Source organism: Eschrichtius robustus, chromosome 3 (genome assembly GCF_028021215.1).
Source record: "Eschrichtius robustus isolate mEscRob2 chromosome 3, mEscRob2.pri, whole genome shotgun sequence".
In the NCBI taxonomy this organism is placed as follows: Eukaryota; Metazoa; Chordata; class Mammalia; order Artiodactyla; family Eschrichtiidae; genus Eschrichtius; species Eschrichtius robustus.
Window position 1 is genome coordinate 132123817 of NC_090826.1, and position 17306 is coordinate 132141122.

Genomic DNA, 17306 nt, shown 5'->3' on the forward strand with positions numbered 1-17306 from the left:
TTTTTTTTCCTAGAAAGTAGCATAAGCATTTCTCCTGTCATTAGAGAGATATTTTTCACTTATATTTTAACACTGTATGGAATTCTATCATTAATTTATTTAGAAGTATTTAAGATTGTTTTTTCCTTTTTTAGTAGATCTCGTTTTCAAAAATGTTTTGACTCTTCCCAACTATCCCCGTCTACCTTTAACAAAGGAAAAGGCAGCAATGGACCCTGTTGGCTGGCTATAGTCAAAGTGCACGTTTGTCCTTCGGCTTCTTTGCTGGCCCTGTTTTTGGATCCTCTCCTTCCTTGAAAATCTCAGGCTTTGCCCTTACCATCTGTTTCTTAGCCCTTTTAAAAAAACAAAAAGAAAAGAAAAAGAAATCAGGGCTCTTCTTTCCATACAACAAACTCCAGGTGGTTCTACAGAAGATAAAATTCACTCCCTCCCCCCCGCTCCCTGCCTTGCCTCCAGTATGCTCTGATACACTGTCTTCCAGGGCATAGATTTGTCTTCTGGTTGTACACCACTGCTTTGTCTGAGTTTTTGCCATTCTTGCAGAAAACACCGTTAGGAGTGTAAATCTGAAAAACAGGAAGAGCTCATCACATTGATGTTTTTCCTGTCAGCTCTCTTTTGAATCTTCGGTAACTGCTAACAATAGCAGAGACAGCACCGTTGATACTTTGGAAGGGAGGACGCTAAGTTGCTATTCAGAAAACAGAGTGAATGTGCACAGTTCATAATGACTGGTGAAGGGGAGATCTTGCTTCATAAGAATTAGTGACTTGCTTCTTTCATCATGTAACTGTTTCAAATTGTTTTCTAGGAGTTCAAGGGGAAAAAAACAACTCAGTAATTTATTTTACCCAGAACCTTTTAATCTGAAGTTTTTTTAAAAAAGCAAAACGAACGTTCAGAGACATTATCATAAGGACAGTTGCTCTTACTAACACAAAAATTGGCGTTCAGAAAAGTAAATACATTCATATCCGAAGAATGAAAACGTCAGTCGATAGCAAAACAAATCCAAACCGTGTATCTTAAATATACTCCATTAATATAAACTCTGATATGGGAAAAACCATTCAGAGAAATGTCTAGTGGTTTCCCCAATTTCATCCTTACTGTGTCTTGCAGTTTCCTTTGAGGTCAAGGGTGGGATTATCGTGCATGTTTCAAACAAAGGCTTGCCTGTGTCTGTATTCTAGGTCTATATGAAAACCTCACAAGCTTGGGGGTGTGTTTGGAAATTTTGCTTTTCATGGCACAGTTTTTATGATGAAGTCCTGTGTGGAGGGCTTAAGGGACAATTGTAAGTTTCACTGGGGGGTAGAGTTCCGCATCTGCTCCGCTCGCTTAACCCACTGTTGTTTCCCAGACAGCAATCCTGCCTTCCTGTGCCACTCGCGCCTTCTCCTTTTTACACCTTGAAAAGTTCACTTTGTTGTTGTTGTTGCTGCTTGTTTTTCCTCACCAGTTCCATTTGTTTCTGGTAGTATGTCCAGGCACTAATGCCCTAATGCCCACCTCTGGCTGTTGCTCTTTTTCTGCAGAGGGAGAACCGGAGATTACAAGAGGCCAGCATGAGGTTGGAACAAGAGAATGATGACCTTGCCCATGAACTAGTAACCAGCAAAATTGCTCTGCGGAATGACTTGGATCAGGTAAACCTGTCCTTCACTAGGCGGAAATAAGACTATGACAGCCTCTTCCGGGGCAAGGACCAAGTTGCTCTCAGGGCAGTCCCACCAGGGCTTGCTCTGTACTTGACCCTGAGTGAGCTGCCTGATGGGTGAATGGGTGGGTGGTAAGTGGGAGGGGGGACTGCTGTGCTCACTGGAGACGGTGGAAAACGCAAGCCTTTGAGCTTTGAGATGGGTTTCGGTCATTTCCAAACAGCATGTGCAACATACTTAAAAAAGAAAAAAAAATAGCTCTAAGCTTCTCTGGTGTCTCTTCTCTTAATCTCTACTTTTCCTAAACCAAGGACTGCTGGCATCATTACCTGAGAATATCAGTCACCAAGAGTATACAGTGCCACTCTAATATCTGTAGGCACTGTACTTTTCTGTTCCAAAAAGATTTCTCATCTATAGTAAATGTGAGGATTTTTATATGAAGTATGTACATTGAGATATGTATTGTTGGATTGACAGGCATCCTGGTGGTCGAGAGCCAAGACTGCCTGGGTGTGAATCCTGGCGTCACCACTCACTAGTCACGTGACCCAGGGCCATTCTTAACCTGCCCATAGGTTTAAAAAAGTGTTGACCTCATAGGGATGATGTGAGAATTAAATGAGGTAAAGCACTACAAGAGTATGTGTTCAGTAAACATTAGCTTTTGCTAGGAAGCCCTTAAATTCTTTAACTTCCTTGTCCTTTCCAACAGTACTCACAGCTTTAGGACTTCCTGTTTTTCCATTGGTAGTGTTTTTGGAAATAATTGGCAATATAGAAGGAATCTTGCACAGATTTAAAGTCATCACTCTTATTTTCTGACTTTTAAAAAGACAATATTCCCAATGGTGCAGGGTCAGAAAAGTTGAGACTTAGCTGGTTGAATCTGTAAAAAAGAGGCATTACCTGTGCTCTGACTATGCATTGACAATATTAAAAAATACAAATCCGTTAATAATATAGATATGATTGGATGTTTAAAATCGCAGGAATTTTTTTAATGTTTAAAAATGGTCCCTGCCACAACTCCTTTTCCCAGATAAACAGCTAATTTTGCAGCTCAGAAGTTTTAGCCACAGTAAGATGGGAGATAAAACCACTGTTAAGGAAAATTGTGCTCAAGGGGGAGAGGAGAAAGCCGAAGGCGTCAACGCTAAATGGAGTTTGAAAATAAAACAAAAACTGTGCTGCTTGGGACACAGGATGTAGAAGGTAGAAGCAGCAGCCCCATGGTGAAAGGCAGGGGGATGGCCCTTTTAACTGCAAACCCCATTCAGCCAGCCTCTCTGCAGGTTGTTAGAGATGGTATGAAAAATGCGTGACTAAGAGAGTCAGAACCAAGGAAGGTAGAGGGGTCCCCATTCAACAGGGCCACACCCAGCCTGACCTTGGCTGTTGCACTTTTGTAGCAATAAGACCACAGTGTGACTCAGTACTCTAATGAAATTTTTGGTTCCATATTAGCTTTCCAAATGGCCTTGACTGACACTTGATTCTGCCATTTTGAATATTTTATCCATTAATAGTTTTCTTAAGATGGCTAGCTAAGTGAAAAAGTTTTGCAGTAAATCTGTTGTAATCATTCCATGATGTATATAATTCAGATCATTTTGTTGTGCACCTTAAATGTACACAGTACTGTATGTCAATTATATCTGAATAAAACTAGAAGGAACAAAATTTTAAGCAGTTAGACTCAGTAGGGATGCAGTGAAATAAGTTAGAGTTGTAAATTGAAAGTTATGTGGGAAGTGTATTTGGTACATTAAAATGTATATTTGGTATATTTAAAAGGTTGAACAATAATGAAATTAAATACTTACTGAGTTCCTACTATGCACCGAGCACTTTATTCAGCAATGTATAGGCATTATCTCGTTTAATTTTCCTAATGACTCCATTAAGCAAGTATTTTATCTTCCATTTTATAAATGAGGAAACTGACGTATATACTCTGACTTGGAAAGCTATCCTAAAAAAAGTAGAGATTTGCTCAAAAATATAGGTACAAGGTTGTTTACTGCAGCATTACTTACAAGAATAAAAAATTGAAATAATGTATATGTCCAATAGAAGGAGAGAATGAAGGTATATCTGTAAAATATCTTTTTGGAATCGTTTTTAAAAACAATGGGAAGGTAATGATATAATAATATTTTTTTTAAAAAGTAAATTTATCTATATATAATGTTTGCATCTAAATTGCAAGGAATATATGCTGGCAAAGGGCCATCCTGTAGGAAAAGAAAGGAGGCTGGAATATACATCGACAGGAAAAAAAGCCTACAAGGAAATACATCAAAATGTTACTACTAGATGTCTCTGGGTGATAACAGTAAATCTAATTTTTATATTCATCTTTATACTTTTTTTCAATTATATATCTTTTATAAGAAGACCTTAAATTACTTAACCACCCTTGGTTAAGTAATAATGTGCCTTGTAACTCTTTAATGATCAGAAAAAATATTTTATTTAAAAAAATTGTTTCACCACCCAAAAAACCCATTTTGTAGATTAGTCCGGAACAATTGCTAGGGTCCTCCTGAAATTATTGAGTACCTAGGTACCTCATGGAGCTACTAGATCAATCCCTGAAGAAAACATCCCTTCATTTATTCCTTCTCTTTATTTCCTCCCTTCATACCTCTCTTTCTCTTTTTAAAAAAGTAGTTAAGACCTGGCCCCTCTGCCTTTTGAAGCTTATTTTCTAGATGAAAGAATAAAAATTGCCATTTCATTGAATTGCTAACTCAAAAATTGCCATCTCCTCCTAACATCTAATTTTGTAGTTTCTGCCTGAGCAGGGTTTATTTGCACATCAAAAAGCTGTCCCTGCAGTTTAGGCGTCCTGCCCGTCCAGTCTTTGAGGAGAGGGAGGATGTTAGCGTGAGGCTTTGCCTGCCTTCACCCAGTTTGCCCAGTACTTTTCCATTCCCAGTTTTTCAAAATCAAATCTTTTAATTAAAATAGCAAAACATTGGCATACATTGAACAAATATGAAAGCAGATTGTATTTGAGACAATATGTAAAGCAAACAAACCTAATTAGGTAATTAGGTAAGTTATTTCATACCCATGTCATTTTAGCGCTGGCTTCAGGCTTCCTGGCCCCCAGCAGCTCTTCATTTTTCTCTCTGACAGAGCCTTCTCTTTTGACAACTTGCCCTCCCTGAGACTCCTTAAATAAGGACTTCTCAGTGATTAGAAATGAAAAAAGATACAACATCTCCGTTTCAGTTTCTGTTGCTATCTGCTTTCAGGCCCTTCCTGTTCTTTCTGTTCCCAAGGAACAAAAACAAGAGACACAACCAGTGCTTTCCCACTGCAGCCTGGGCCCCAGGTCCCTTCTGACCAGAGAGAGTTTGTGTCAAACCAGAAGCTGCATATCACAAGGGGCACATTCTTTTGTTCTGTTTTAAATTGAACAACTGCCTTGGCTAGTTCTTTGAGAAATTATTTCTGAAAGAGCCTCATCCCTAACGTGAGAGCTGAGCCTTCTGAGCAGGTTATCAGTTGGTTCGTGATTTAATCACACATTGCAGTGTTTGTTTCTCTCATATATACATGTCATAGAAGTTAGAGAGCAATTAGAAGTTTTCATATCAATAAGGCATTAAAAGATGTTGGTAGGCGATTGGAAGACAGCAATGACAATGGTCCACTCAGTCTTATCAAATTATGGTGAAGGTTTTATCATTTGGGCTCAAAGATAGAATTAGAGTATCTATCTGTTTAGTATTCTGTTCCTGGAGATTCCTTTAACATTAAAGATGGTTTCTACTTAAGTGAGGTATAGAGGTTGGCTATATAGAGACCCAGAAGACCATTTTTAAAAGGAGAACCTTTTAAAAGGAGAATTCGGATCTGGTTCTATTTTGATGAGCAGAGTCAGTCCTACTTTACTGTTTAGCATGGAGGGGAAACTCTGGATACAGCTTCCTGTGGGACCCACAGCAATTTCTGCAGATGTCAGATCTGATAACAACAGAAACAGAAATAGAGGGAGGTCACCTGACCTTGGCATAGTGAAGAACGTGCAGCAGAAAATGTGTACATAAAACTAATAGGCCTGGGACTTCTCTGGTGGTCCAGTGGTAGAGAATCCACCTTACAATGCAGGGGATGTGGGTTCGATCCCTGGTCGGGGAACTAAGATCCCACATGCCACGGGGCAACTAAGCTTGAACGCCACAACTACTGAGCTCACGTGCCTCAACTAGAGCCCACGTGCCACAAACTATAGAGCCCACGTGCCCTGGGGCCTGCGCGCCACAACTACAGAGCCCACATGCCCTGGAGCCTGCACGCCACAACTAGAGAAGGGAAAACACACACACCACAACTAGAGAGAAACCCGTGTGCCGCAATGAAAAAATGCTGCATGCCTCAATGAAGATCCCGCGTGCCGCAACTAAGACCCGACGCAGCCAAAAATAAATGATAAATAAATCTTAAAAAACAAACAAACAGGGGCTTCCCTGGTGGCGCAGTGGTTGAGAATCTGCCTGCCAATGCAGGGGACACGGGTTCGAGCCCTGGTCTGGGAAGATCCCACATGCCACGGAGCAACTGGGCCCGTGAGCCACAACTACTGAGCCTGCACGTCTGGAGCCTGTGCTCCGCAGCAAGAGAGGCCGCGATAGTGAGAGGCCCGCGCACCGCGATGAAGAGTGGCCCCCGCTTGCCGCAACTAGAGAAAGCCCTCGCACAGAAACGAAGACCCAACACAGCCAAAAATAAATAAATAAAAAATTTAAAACAAACAAACAAACAAAGTCCCTCTTGTCATACATATTTAAATGTTTATTAAAAATTTCCTCAGGGAAGTGAGTTTATTCTCTTTTTTTTTTGGCCGCACTGCACGGCATGCAAGATCTTTTAGTTCCCCAACCAGGGATCGAACCCGCTCCCTCTGCGGTGGAAGTGAGGAGTCTTAACCACTGGACCGCCAGGGAAGTCCCGTCCCTTTTCTTATAGATATTTCCAAAATTGTACAACATCTAGATACGCTGCAGAATTTTAGAAGCTTGTTGCTGAATGTCAGGACAGCATTGACTATTCAGAAGTTGGCAAAAGGCTCACTTTTGAGTTTGAGTGAATCTCCCTTCAAGAAACCAAACTTAGAAAACATTTGTTTCAGTGTGTCATGATATATACTATAAAAAGGGCTATTTTCTTCACAAAATGGAGATTGCTGAGGGTATGGTAAGAGGTGGTTAAAGTGCAGTCTTTATTAGCAGGGCTGTCACTCAGATATTCTGGGGTAGAATATCTGAGTGGACTGCCATTCTAGGGAGACAGATTTGGTAAGATTTTGAAGAATGCCGAAGCAATCAGGACAGCATTTTTTTTTTCACTAGAAAAATTGGATTTTTTATTTAAAAATATTTTCAAAGGCTAATGCCATAGTGGAACAACCAAAGGATAGTTGAACCAAATTCTCAGGGCATTAGAGGAGCACCTGCCAATGCAAGCTCATGATTCGCCACCGGGAGACCCTCTGTTGGAGACCTTGAGAAGGATCTCCTGCTTTGTAGGTAACTTGTCATCTGCCTTGCAGCTCTAGAATTCGCAGTTTTGAGTTTCCATAGTCTACATCTGATATCTTACGATTTATTAAAACTTAACTTGCAACATACATGTTGCATTTTTTGAAACCCACCTCTACTTTTAGGATGCGTTTATGCTTTGTAGATTTTTTCCCCCTAAAATCTAATGTATCAGAACAAATTTCAAAGTCTTTAAAAGGGACTTTTTCACTTTAACTACCCGACAGTTCCAAATTATCTGAAAACAGCTATAAGCCCTAGGCTGTGGGACATCAGGAACTGGAAGGCAGAGCCGAGAAGCTGGAATGTAGTTTCTCTGCCAGGACCCAGCAGACTGTGCTGGCCTGGCCATCTGGACATGTGGGAGATACGGTGAAACACAGACAGAAGGCCACCTGGCCAGTTTTCACAAAGACTTGGACAGCGTTTTGCTGCTGTCAGCCCGGGATGGCTTCTTCAAAGAGCTGCCTCTCTTCTGTGACTGTGGTTTTCTCTGCTGAACTCATCCTGCGGCCCCCTCCACCCAGTCTGCTTCTCCAGGGCCTCAGAGGGCCACGTCCATTCACTCACTTACGCAGCACCTGCTCTGTCCCAGTCCTGGGCTCAGGGCTGGGGGTGTAGTGACGAGCAAAAGAGAGAGGTTTCCTGCCTCCCACAGCTGCAGACAGCTGGCGAGGCACACATATCACACACGCAGTTTGTCACTGTAGGTCGTGCTATGTGCTGTCAAGGGAGATGCGAGCTTAGGTGGGGTGGGGAGCCGATGCGGAAGGGGTGAGTGGGACAGGGCTCAGACCACGCTGCATTGCAGGAGTGAACCTGAAGCCAAGACCTAAAGGGCGAGGTAAGTGTCCTGACGTGTAAAGCAGACACGCGTTAACTAAGTTAAATATACAAACACACAGTGCTTTCACGGTGAATTTTGGTTCTGTATCCAAATCATGAGCAGCGTACTCTCTCCAAGCTTTTCTTGGCTCTTCGAGAAGTATGGTCTTTTCTGCCTGGATTCCTGGTCCTTACTTCAGTTTTCCTCAGGGCTGTCTCTGTCACGGGGTTTTGGTCTTAATTTCTCCTTACTGTACTCGTTTCTGTTGTGAGTAGCCTGGTGGGCCAGGTTAACCTCGGCTGGTCTTGGAATGTTCTCACCTAACTGTGGTCCACGGATCAGCCTGTCTGCTCATCCTCTCTGGATCCGCCCCACGCACCACCAGGTGGAAGCTTCCAAGTGAGGCTCCACCCCTTCATCCAGTCTTACCACCCAGTCTCCGAGTGAGTGCTGTAGTGACAGCTGAAAATGTGGAAGAGGCGTTTAGAAAGAGCATGGGCTTCAGTGCCATTCAAATCTGAATTCAGATCATGGCTCTGATCTTAGATGTGTGTCCCAGTCAGGTTTATTTGATCTCTCCAAACCTCACTGTCATTATCTGGAAAATAAATTTTGTTGTGAGGATTAGAGATAATGTGTGCTAAGTGCGTGGGACCTGGCTGGCATTCAGTGAAAGCAGCCACCCCCTGGGTGAGCCAGAGGGAATAGAAAGGCTTCCGGTAATGTTGGAACAATAATAACTGGAGGTCGGAGAAGGTATACACGTGCTTTCTTCACCTTCTTTATGACTGTGATGGACTCTGATTTGCAGGCAGAAGACAAGGCAGACGTGCTGAATAAGGAGCTCCTCTTGACCAAACAGAGGCTGGTAGAGACTGAAGAAGAGAAGAGGAAACAAGAGGAGGAGACAGCTCAGGTAACGGGCGTAGGCGGGCTTGTCCTTACGCAGGTGTATTGGTACGCGGAGTTGATTAATACTATAAACAGGAAGTAACATGAAATTTGTTCACATCAAGGGCGATGCTGAAGCAGTACATGTGAGTAGAACTGAGGCAGCATTTCCACCCTTGAACAGCTTTTAGGAATTTGCCTTGACTGAGACGTCTAGCGAGAGTGGTACGCTTTTCTCCAAGTTTAGGAACTTGGAATTATGATCCAAGAGCTTTGAGGCATCCGCAGATTTCGTGTTGTATCTCCAAGATGTTTGACTTCTCTGAAGCAGTTTATGAGGATTGCTAAGCTGGAAGCCTCCAGAGATCTCTGCTGGGAGTCACCTCCATCAGTCACGCTTCACTTTCCCGATTCATGCCTTAGAAGAAAGAGCACCCACGTTTCTGTTCCTGGCAGAGCTCTCAAATCTTCTTCCCTGAGAGAACAGAAAGAAACCCTTTGGGAGCCAGCCCTGAAGTTAGCTCCCCACAGTCTTCCTGTGAGTTGTGAGGCTGAGCAGCTGGGAGACACACCACTGCCACTGCCAAGGACCCAGAGGTGACAGGAGGGACCTCTCCACCCTAGGAGTCAAAGCTTCCGGCTTCCCTGAGGAAGAGCAGGCTGCTTCACCAATGGTCTCCATCTCTGTCCGTCCCAGCCAGGCGTGATTAGCTCACTTATTTTAATGAGTTCAGTTCGGAGACATCAATAATACTCAATATAAAACAGCACACAAAGCATTTCAAAGACCTACATCCAAGCAACCAGAAAAAGTTCCAGTAAAATTACTAATGAAGGGATGTGTCATTTAGCACCTTCCAGGATTTATAAAAAGTACTCCATGATTTTTTTTTTTTAAATGATGAAATGAGTCTTGGCAATTACTGTGGACCAAGATTTTTTTTTTTTTTTCTTTAACATACTCAAAAATATTCGGGGGCCGATTATCCAGTTTGATCTAGCCCTTCGGATGGGTTTTGCTGTTTTCTTTACTTCCTATTTTTTGGTGGCCCATTTCAGTACTTCAGGTAAAGAATGAAGCTGTTAGCAAATGAATTTAATCCATGCCCCTCTCCTCTGTGTGTGTGTGTGTGTGTTTATATATGTGTGTATATCCTGTTTTAATTGTTGTGGTTGCCTTGTGAGATGGGGATTATTCTCATTTGTCAGATGAGTAAACTACAGCTTAGAGAAATTAAATGAACTTGCTCAAAGCATCTCAGCTATCTCAGTTGACCCTGAGTCAGTGCGGCCTTATTGCAAAAGGGACGAAGGGTATGGCTGAAGTCCTTGAATTATGTAACATAGAGAACAGAGACCAATATAAACAACTAAGTTTGAATCAGTATAACCTACAAATGCTCTTAGAATTTTAGAATGTAGCAAATATGAAGAAATTCCGAAATCTTGTAATGATAAGACCAGTTATAAATTGCAATAACTTGTGAATTTGCAAGTACCGAGTATACTCCATTCATAATTTGGGACACTGCAAAGCAGAATTCATCAATTTTTTCTGATGGTGTACTTAAAGATTAACCAGAGTTGTTTTGTGTTTGGTCAATTTGGGAGAATTGAATTCTTTCCTTTTGAGCTCGTGGCACCTGAGCTTTTTCATTGCCTTAACCTTCTTCTATACCTAGAATTCTAGAGCTGCCAGGCTACAGAAATAACTGTGGTTTTAGGTTTAGCATTCATAATTTAGTATTTCTGCTACTGTAACAAGTACTGCATTATGTCACTTTAACTTCTTCTAAAGTCAGTGTTTCTTCAGTCCCCCATCTCCCATGTCTGTCTCCAGTCCCAAAAGCCTCTTGTTCCTACCTCCTGAGGGGTAACAGCAGTGTCGATATGGGACGAAAGAGGAAGCCCTAAAATGTTTTTTCAGTAATTTACTGCAGAGCATCAAGAGTACCTGCAGTGCTGCCTTGATGTTTTGTTTTAGACTCTCATAAGGATAAAGATAGCTTCTGAATGGACACTTATTTAACAATATATTTATAAAGTAGTAAAATGCATAAGCAGTTTTATACTAGGATTGCTCATATTCTTATACATTGCAGGAAAAAAAGTAAGGTTTCTGTATCTCTGGAGATGATTAGGTTTTTCAAATGACCAACATGCAACTGCAGTAGGAAAAATGTGTGTACTTACAGTTGTTTACATTGTTGTTGACTATGAATCAGGCAGACTTGAATATGAATGTTCGTGGACATTTATTAAGATCTTGACTGAGTCTTGATGTTTCTCTTTCTTACTCTTTTAGCTGAAAGAAGTCTTCAGGAAACAGCTAGAGAAGGCAGAATATGAAATAAAGAAGACTACAGCTATCATTGCCGAGTATAAACAGGTAACGTGCCATTGTGGGCTTCGTCACCGTAAAAGTGATTGTTTTGCTCTTTTCTTTGGGGAAAGTTTGTTTGTTTTTAGAGTTTCCAGAACAGTAACTGCACTGCATCGATTATATTTGTTGGCTCATTTTCTCCTCTAGAAACAGACAGTGAGTGGTTGGACCTGCTTGCTGATAACATGAGAAGTTTAATTGGGCAAAACAATCTGTTGGTTGTTTTCAATGTTTGATCGATTTAGAGGAACAAGTAATCTTATTACCATTGGGATCCTGTCTCTGCCTTACTCAGAAGCTAATTTCCAATAGATCACACTAGTAACATTTGCCTCTTGGCCGAGCACTAAAGTTTAGACGCTGTATTAAATGGCAACAGCTAGGAGACCCGTGAGTCCTTTGCTGTCCCAGTAGAGAACATGGGAGCTCTTTTCCCCACGTGGCTGTGTGGCCTTACCCAACAGAGGTCAGTGCTAGCAACTAACCTCCTCTTGTTAACCTTAAAAAGATCTTTTAATGGTGGGCCGGTGCTCTTCTCCTTGAGGACATTTCTAGTCCCATCGCGGGGTTTGGGAGGGGGGGGGGGGGGCGGTGGCGGCGTGTCTCAGAAAGCCTTCATTCCAGCTCCAGTTGTATCTCCCGGTCCCTGCTGGTTATGCTGGGACATGGCAAGGACTCCTCTTGCTGCCAAAGTACTCTGACTGGACTGTTCAAGCCCCAGTTTTCCAGAACTGTTAAGGTACCGTATGCCACCGACTTATCCAGAAATTTCCCTGGGGTCTCCTGCCTCACATAGGCGTTTGAAGTCTAAGGCTTACTTTTTTAAAGTGTTTTTTTTGCTTATAAGTGAAATTTACATTCCTTGTGGAAGTGCAGAAAAGCACAAGGAAAACAAACCTCCCTTAATCTTGCCAACAAGAAAGAATCACTTAATACACTGAGTATGCTTTGTTGCTATATAAATAAAAATGTAAGTTATATTGTTCATGCATCTGGGGGGAAACTAGTTCATATGTATATTATGAACACCCTTCCATAAGGATTCCACCCCTTCATGGAAGATTGCTTAGAAATAAGGCTTCAGAGCTATCTTCTTCTCTTTTATAATCTATTTATATCTATATATCTGTATCTACGTACAGATATACAAAATCAATATATGTTTATTTAATGCCTGCTACATGTGAGGCTTGTTACTTTGGAGGAATAAAAGATAAATTCGTTCAATTTCTCTTCTCTGGAAGCTGATCTTGTAATACGGAGGTAAAACCTGTCCATAATTAAGAGGAGAGGGAATTTCTTACATGTGGGAAATGAGGAATCCCTTCCTGGAGAAGGAAGTGATTTGAGTTGTGCTTCAAAGGCTAGGTGAGGTTTGGGTATCTGGAGATGGAGAAGGAGAGGATGAAAATGGTGGAAAGGTGGAAACAGCATGTGCAAAGGCATGGGAGGTAGATTAGTGACAAAGAGTCTTGCTTTGAAACAAGAGTTTCAAGTACAGACGAGAGAAGCAAAGATGAGTTGGGGCCTAGTTCAAGGAAGGTCTTCAGGGATAGGCTGAGGAGTTCGGATTTTATTCTGTCTACAGGAGGACAGTGGCATGACCAGGGACATATAATTGGCACTACTCTGTCCAGGGAGAAATGTGGAACCAAGTGGAGAGATGCAGGGGCAAAGAAAGACACAGAGCAGTAAGAGGCCAACAGCAGAGTCCAGGGGAGAAAAAAGTAGGGCCCTGAACTACAATAAGTAGTAATGAAAACGGAGAAGCAGGAAACACAAGAGTCATTTTTTTGCTAGATAAGGGAAAATACTGGAAGAGATCCTGAGATTTTGAATTTAGGTAATTAGGAGAAGGGCTGGTTAGACATTAAGCAATATAAGGAATGTTAAAGACCATGTGCTGTGGAACTTGCCATCGCTGCAAATGTATTTTTTTCATCACATTAGGCCATGAGTGGCCGCCATATGCAGCACTCTTCAAAGAGCAATCCTTGGGACTATTCTTGAATGTTATCTGGCAAGCACTTGATGTAAAAGGCAACAGACCCGTCTCTTTGAACATATAACATAATCTAAATGCATTCTGTAGTTGGAATTGGCTATTACTGGCTATATTTCAGAATGTTTGGGCTTATTTAAAAGGGTTTATTTGTTTGCCAAAATTGCTTGAGAAACCTCTTCTATTTAACATCAGCCCTACAGTCCTATTTATTGTTTCCAGGCTTGGATCTGGACAAATTGGAGACTGAACTCAACAAGTAGTCCCAGGTTTCTAGAACTATTTTTGAGTAGACTGGGGTTTTTTTTAATGTCCGTTTTGATGATAGAGGTAGACCTTTTATGCTTTTAGTCCAAATTGCACTTGAAAATTTGACATCCCCTAACTTTTTTATTGCATTTTTTTCCAAAATAAAAAATTCTTATTTCACTCAAGTTTAGCAAGACTTGAACTTCCGTTTTTTTGTTTGTTTTTTTTTTTAATACAATTTTAGGGGGCTTTGAAAGCCCTTATTTCTGTCTGTTCCTGGTACTTGTTAGCACCTTATTTCAGAATCAATAATAATGAGATGTTATTTAATGGTGCGCTATATTAAACCCTTTACATACATTTTCTTTCCCACTGATTATCACAGCACAGCACTTTTCAGTCATGAAGAAATTCAGACTTCTTTTCATCAGATTCCTAGGATAGTACCTTGCCCAAAGTAGATACTCAGCAAAGATTCTATAGATTGATTCCAAAGTGAGGACAGGAATTCACTGGGACCAGTCACGGAAGCTAGTGACAGAAAGAAAGCAAATCTACCCCATGTGTTTCTTCTACTGATCGAGATAGAGAGGTGTGCTTTGCACCCGGAACACTCTCAGGCTTTCTGCTGCTTGTTTTATGGGAATGACTGGCATTTGCAGAGCTACTCATTTGCAAAATTTCTTCTAGCATCAGAGATGTGAGTGAATAAACAGCTGTGTGCACATGCTACAAGAGACATTCTACTTTCTAGTAAAGTAGCTCTTTTCTTTCTCGTAGATCTGTTCCCAGTTGAGTACCAGACTGGAGAAACAGCAAGCAGCCAGCAGGGAGGAGCTGGAAGTGGTAAAGGTGAGGAAGAATGAAACAGTTCTGTGATACAATTTCTTCCAAATTCATGTAGTCTTGAGTGAGTACCTGATAGGAGGATCCCAATATATGTTGATGCACCGCAGGCAGGACAGCCTGTAGACACGGCTCCACCCCACCTTTGTTTTAAAGGAGTTAGGAATTGTGGTGAATAGGGTCCCTCTTCTGACCGGGGTGTGGGCCAGATGAAAGGTTATGTTCCCAGAAATCTTTTGGGCTGTCAGAGACAGGTAACAGGAAAGGAGGTAGGATTTCAGCATTGTCACAAGAGGCCCCTGAGCTTTCTTGGTTGTTGGAAACCTGGAAACCCGAACCCTCAGCAGCCCGCATCCCAGCTGTGCCTGAATTGATGTGACTTCATGGTGCAACCCAGTAGGATCATCCCATTAATCTCTTAAACAGTGGACACCATGGGCAGCATAGAACTCAGCTGGCGGAAACACGTTGGGTAACTGATTTTTCCACCAAAAGTGGAGATTTGTTTTTTAAAGAAAATGTGCAGCATTTATTTCTATGCTGCCCCCTGGTGGTAAAACTCCTTACGTTGATTACCTACTTGAAAAAAGTGATTGTTTATTGTATAGAAACAGCAGTAAACCAAATGGATTGGCATTCCTAAGAAGCAGTGTTGGTACAGCCAGCTCTTGGGGTCAGCGTTACAGAAACCTGATATAATTCTATTTGAATATATTCAGCTTTATACTAGTAAATAAATGCATTCTAGGCACTTTCGGATATCACTTAACAACTTGACAAGTTATTTAACCTCTCTCAGATTTATTTTGTGTTCTGTAAAATAGAGATAATATTACCTACCTCATAAGGTCATTTTGAAGATTAAATAAGATCCTGTTAATAAAGTGCTTAGTCTAGTACCTGGCACACAATAAATGCTCAGTAAATACATATTTTAAAAGTTGTAACCTGAAGATCTGAGACATGAGAACTGAAAATAGGAACTTTGTTCTGAGAAGGTGACTTTTTGGGATTCAGGCCTGGGAGACATGCTTGGACATATCAAGAGGAAGAATTCTATGACCAGCTGAATATGGAGTGAAGGAGAAGCTAATGGAAAGATGACGCCAAATTCTTTAGGCCTAAATGGTGGGGTAATGCACAGTGACACAGAAGTGTGGGCAGAGTTGCTTTGTGTGTGTGTGAAGAGAGGGGTATAGTTACAGTTATGGACATGCTGAGCTTGTAACAGTAGGACATCAAAATAGATCAAGATTCTGTAGTATCTCTTATCCCTAAACTTTTTGAAGATATTTTAAGAAAACAGTAGCACTGTTGTCTTGAAAAGAGTTGCCATTGTTCAGCTCTGTGCTTGATTGGCAATCCAGGCATGTGGCAGAGTTGCTTTTATCACCTTGAACAATAATGATCATCTTCACTTAAAGTTGAACAAAAGGACGTATACTTCACTTGTTGCAGGGGTAGACTTAGGTTAGTCATAATGACCTTCCTCAGTCTACCACAGGGAAGTTACTTAAACTCTTAAATTTCTTCATTTATAAAATGGGGGTGATAATACCTAATCATAACTAAATGAGGTAATGCATGTAGCATATATGCCATGGGGCTTGGCATCTAGTAAGGATAATGGTAGTACAAAGTTTCTAGAAAACATTTCAAAGAAATGCTATAATACTTTCTATCCCCAGAGTCTCTCTAGAGATACTGTAAGGAAAAGTAGCACCTGTCTTGGATAGTTGGGTTTTGTGCCGACTATAACCATTTTGGTCACAGCACAAGAAAAATGTCTACTTTTATAAATGGGCCTGTATTTGATGACCACAAGCAGTGTCTAAAGAAAAATCATATTGCATTGTTTCAGGACATGATTTATGCTATGAAATGCAGTTTGATGTTGGTTATCTCTTTTGGATATTTCAGGGTAAAATGATGGCATGTAAACACTGCAGTGACATTTTCAGCAAGGAGGGTGCTTTGAAAGTAGCAGCCATAAGCAGAGAGGACCAGGGAATTGAATCGGATGATGAGAAGGACTCTCTTAAGAAGCAACTGAGGGAGATGGAGCTGGAATTGGCACAAACCAAACTGCAGCTGGTGGAGGCCAAGTGTAAAATCCAGGTTGGTGATTTGATAAAAGATCAATTTACAAAAATAAACAGTTAGTGGTCTAGGATAGTCTAGTACTGTAGAGTCAGCCTATTGAGCTCAAAATCATACAATGTTACCATATTAAGATGAATACATTTTCTGCCCACAAATGAGTTGCATTTTACATCATTTTTAAGCACTGATATAAACACATAGTTTTAAATAAATTTTTAATAACTAAAATTATATATATCTTGTGAGAACTTAAGCATATGCCTTTTTATTTTCCCTGATATTTTTTGGCCATGGTCCTTTCCCATTGAACTTGGTCACTTAGCTGATCCTGAAAGGTGAAAGGCCAAACCCCTCCTGTTATCCTTCCCCTGACAGTTAAACATTGGCTGACAGCCATTCTTTTCTTTGGAGCTTCTTTTCATCTTTACCTGATTTTGCCAAATCCCTTTCCCCATAATCTCTTTCCATATTGGAGGATATCAGAATTAGAAAAGCAGTCCTGGCTTCTGATGGACTGTTCCCGCTTCTTTCTTACCAGTGACCCTCACCCTTGCCGTGTCCTGCCATGGCACCTGCTGTGCCACACTAACGATCCTGAACTCTTTCTGCTTCGGACCTTGTACGTCCTCAGGGGCACAGGCCATGCGTTTGGAACTAGAATTTATTCACGCTTACACTATCAGTAAAAATTCATTCCATCTGTATGTTTACCTTTACCTGTGGTTTTAAACATCTTCCCTTAGGCTGCAGCCTAAACCTAGATTTGGACCTAAATTGCAGAGGGAAA

The 17306-nt window shown here is 41.3% G+C and overlaps 1 protein-coding gene across 6 annotated transcripts in view; it reads left to right on the plus strand.

The window, feature by feature from the left end:
- Positions 1-17306, plus strand: part of RABGAP1L (RAB GTPase activating protein 1 like) — a 665825-nt gene that overhangs the window by 643058 nt on the left and 5461 nt on the right. For 5 of the 6 annotated variants that reach the window (XM_068541282.1, XM_068541283.1, XM_068541286.1 and 2 more), the window contains 5 exons: positions 1542-1652; positions 8857-8961; positions 11242-11325; positions 14351-14422; positions 16337-16534. In XM_068541282.1, coding sequence (XP_068397383.1) covers positions 1542-1652; positions 8857-8961; positions 11242-11325; positions 14351-14422; positions 16337-16534 — 570 coding nt within the window. Of the gene's footprint in view, positions 1-1541; positions 1653-8856; positions 8962-11241; positions 11326-11943; positions 12060-14350; positions 14423-16336; positions 16535-17306 lie in introns of those variants that run through there. The other variant, XM_068541284.1, reaches the window with a different exon arrangement.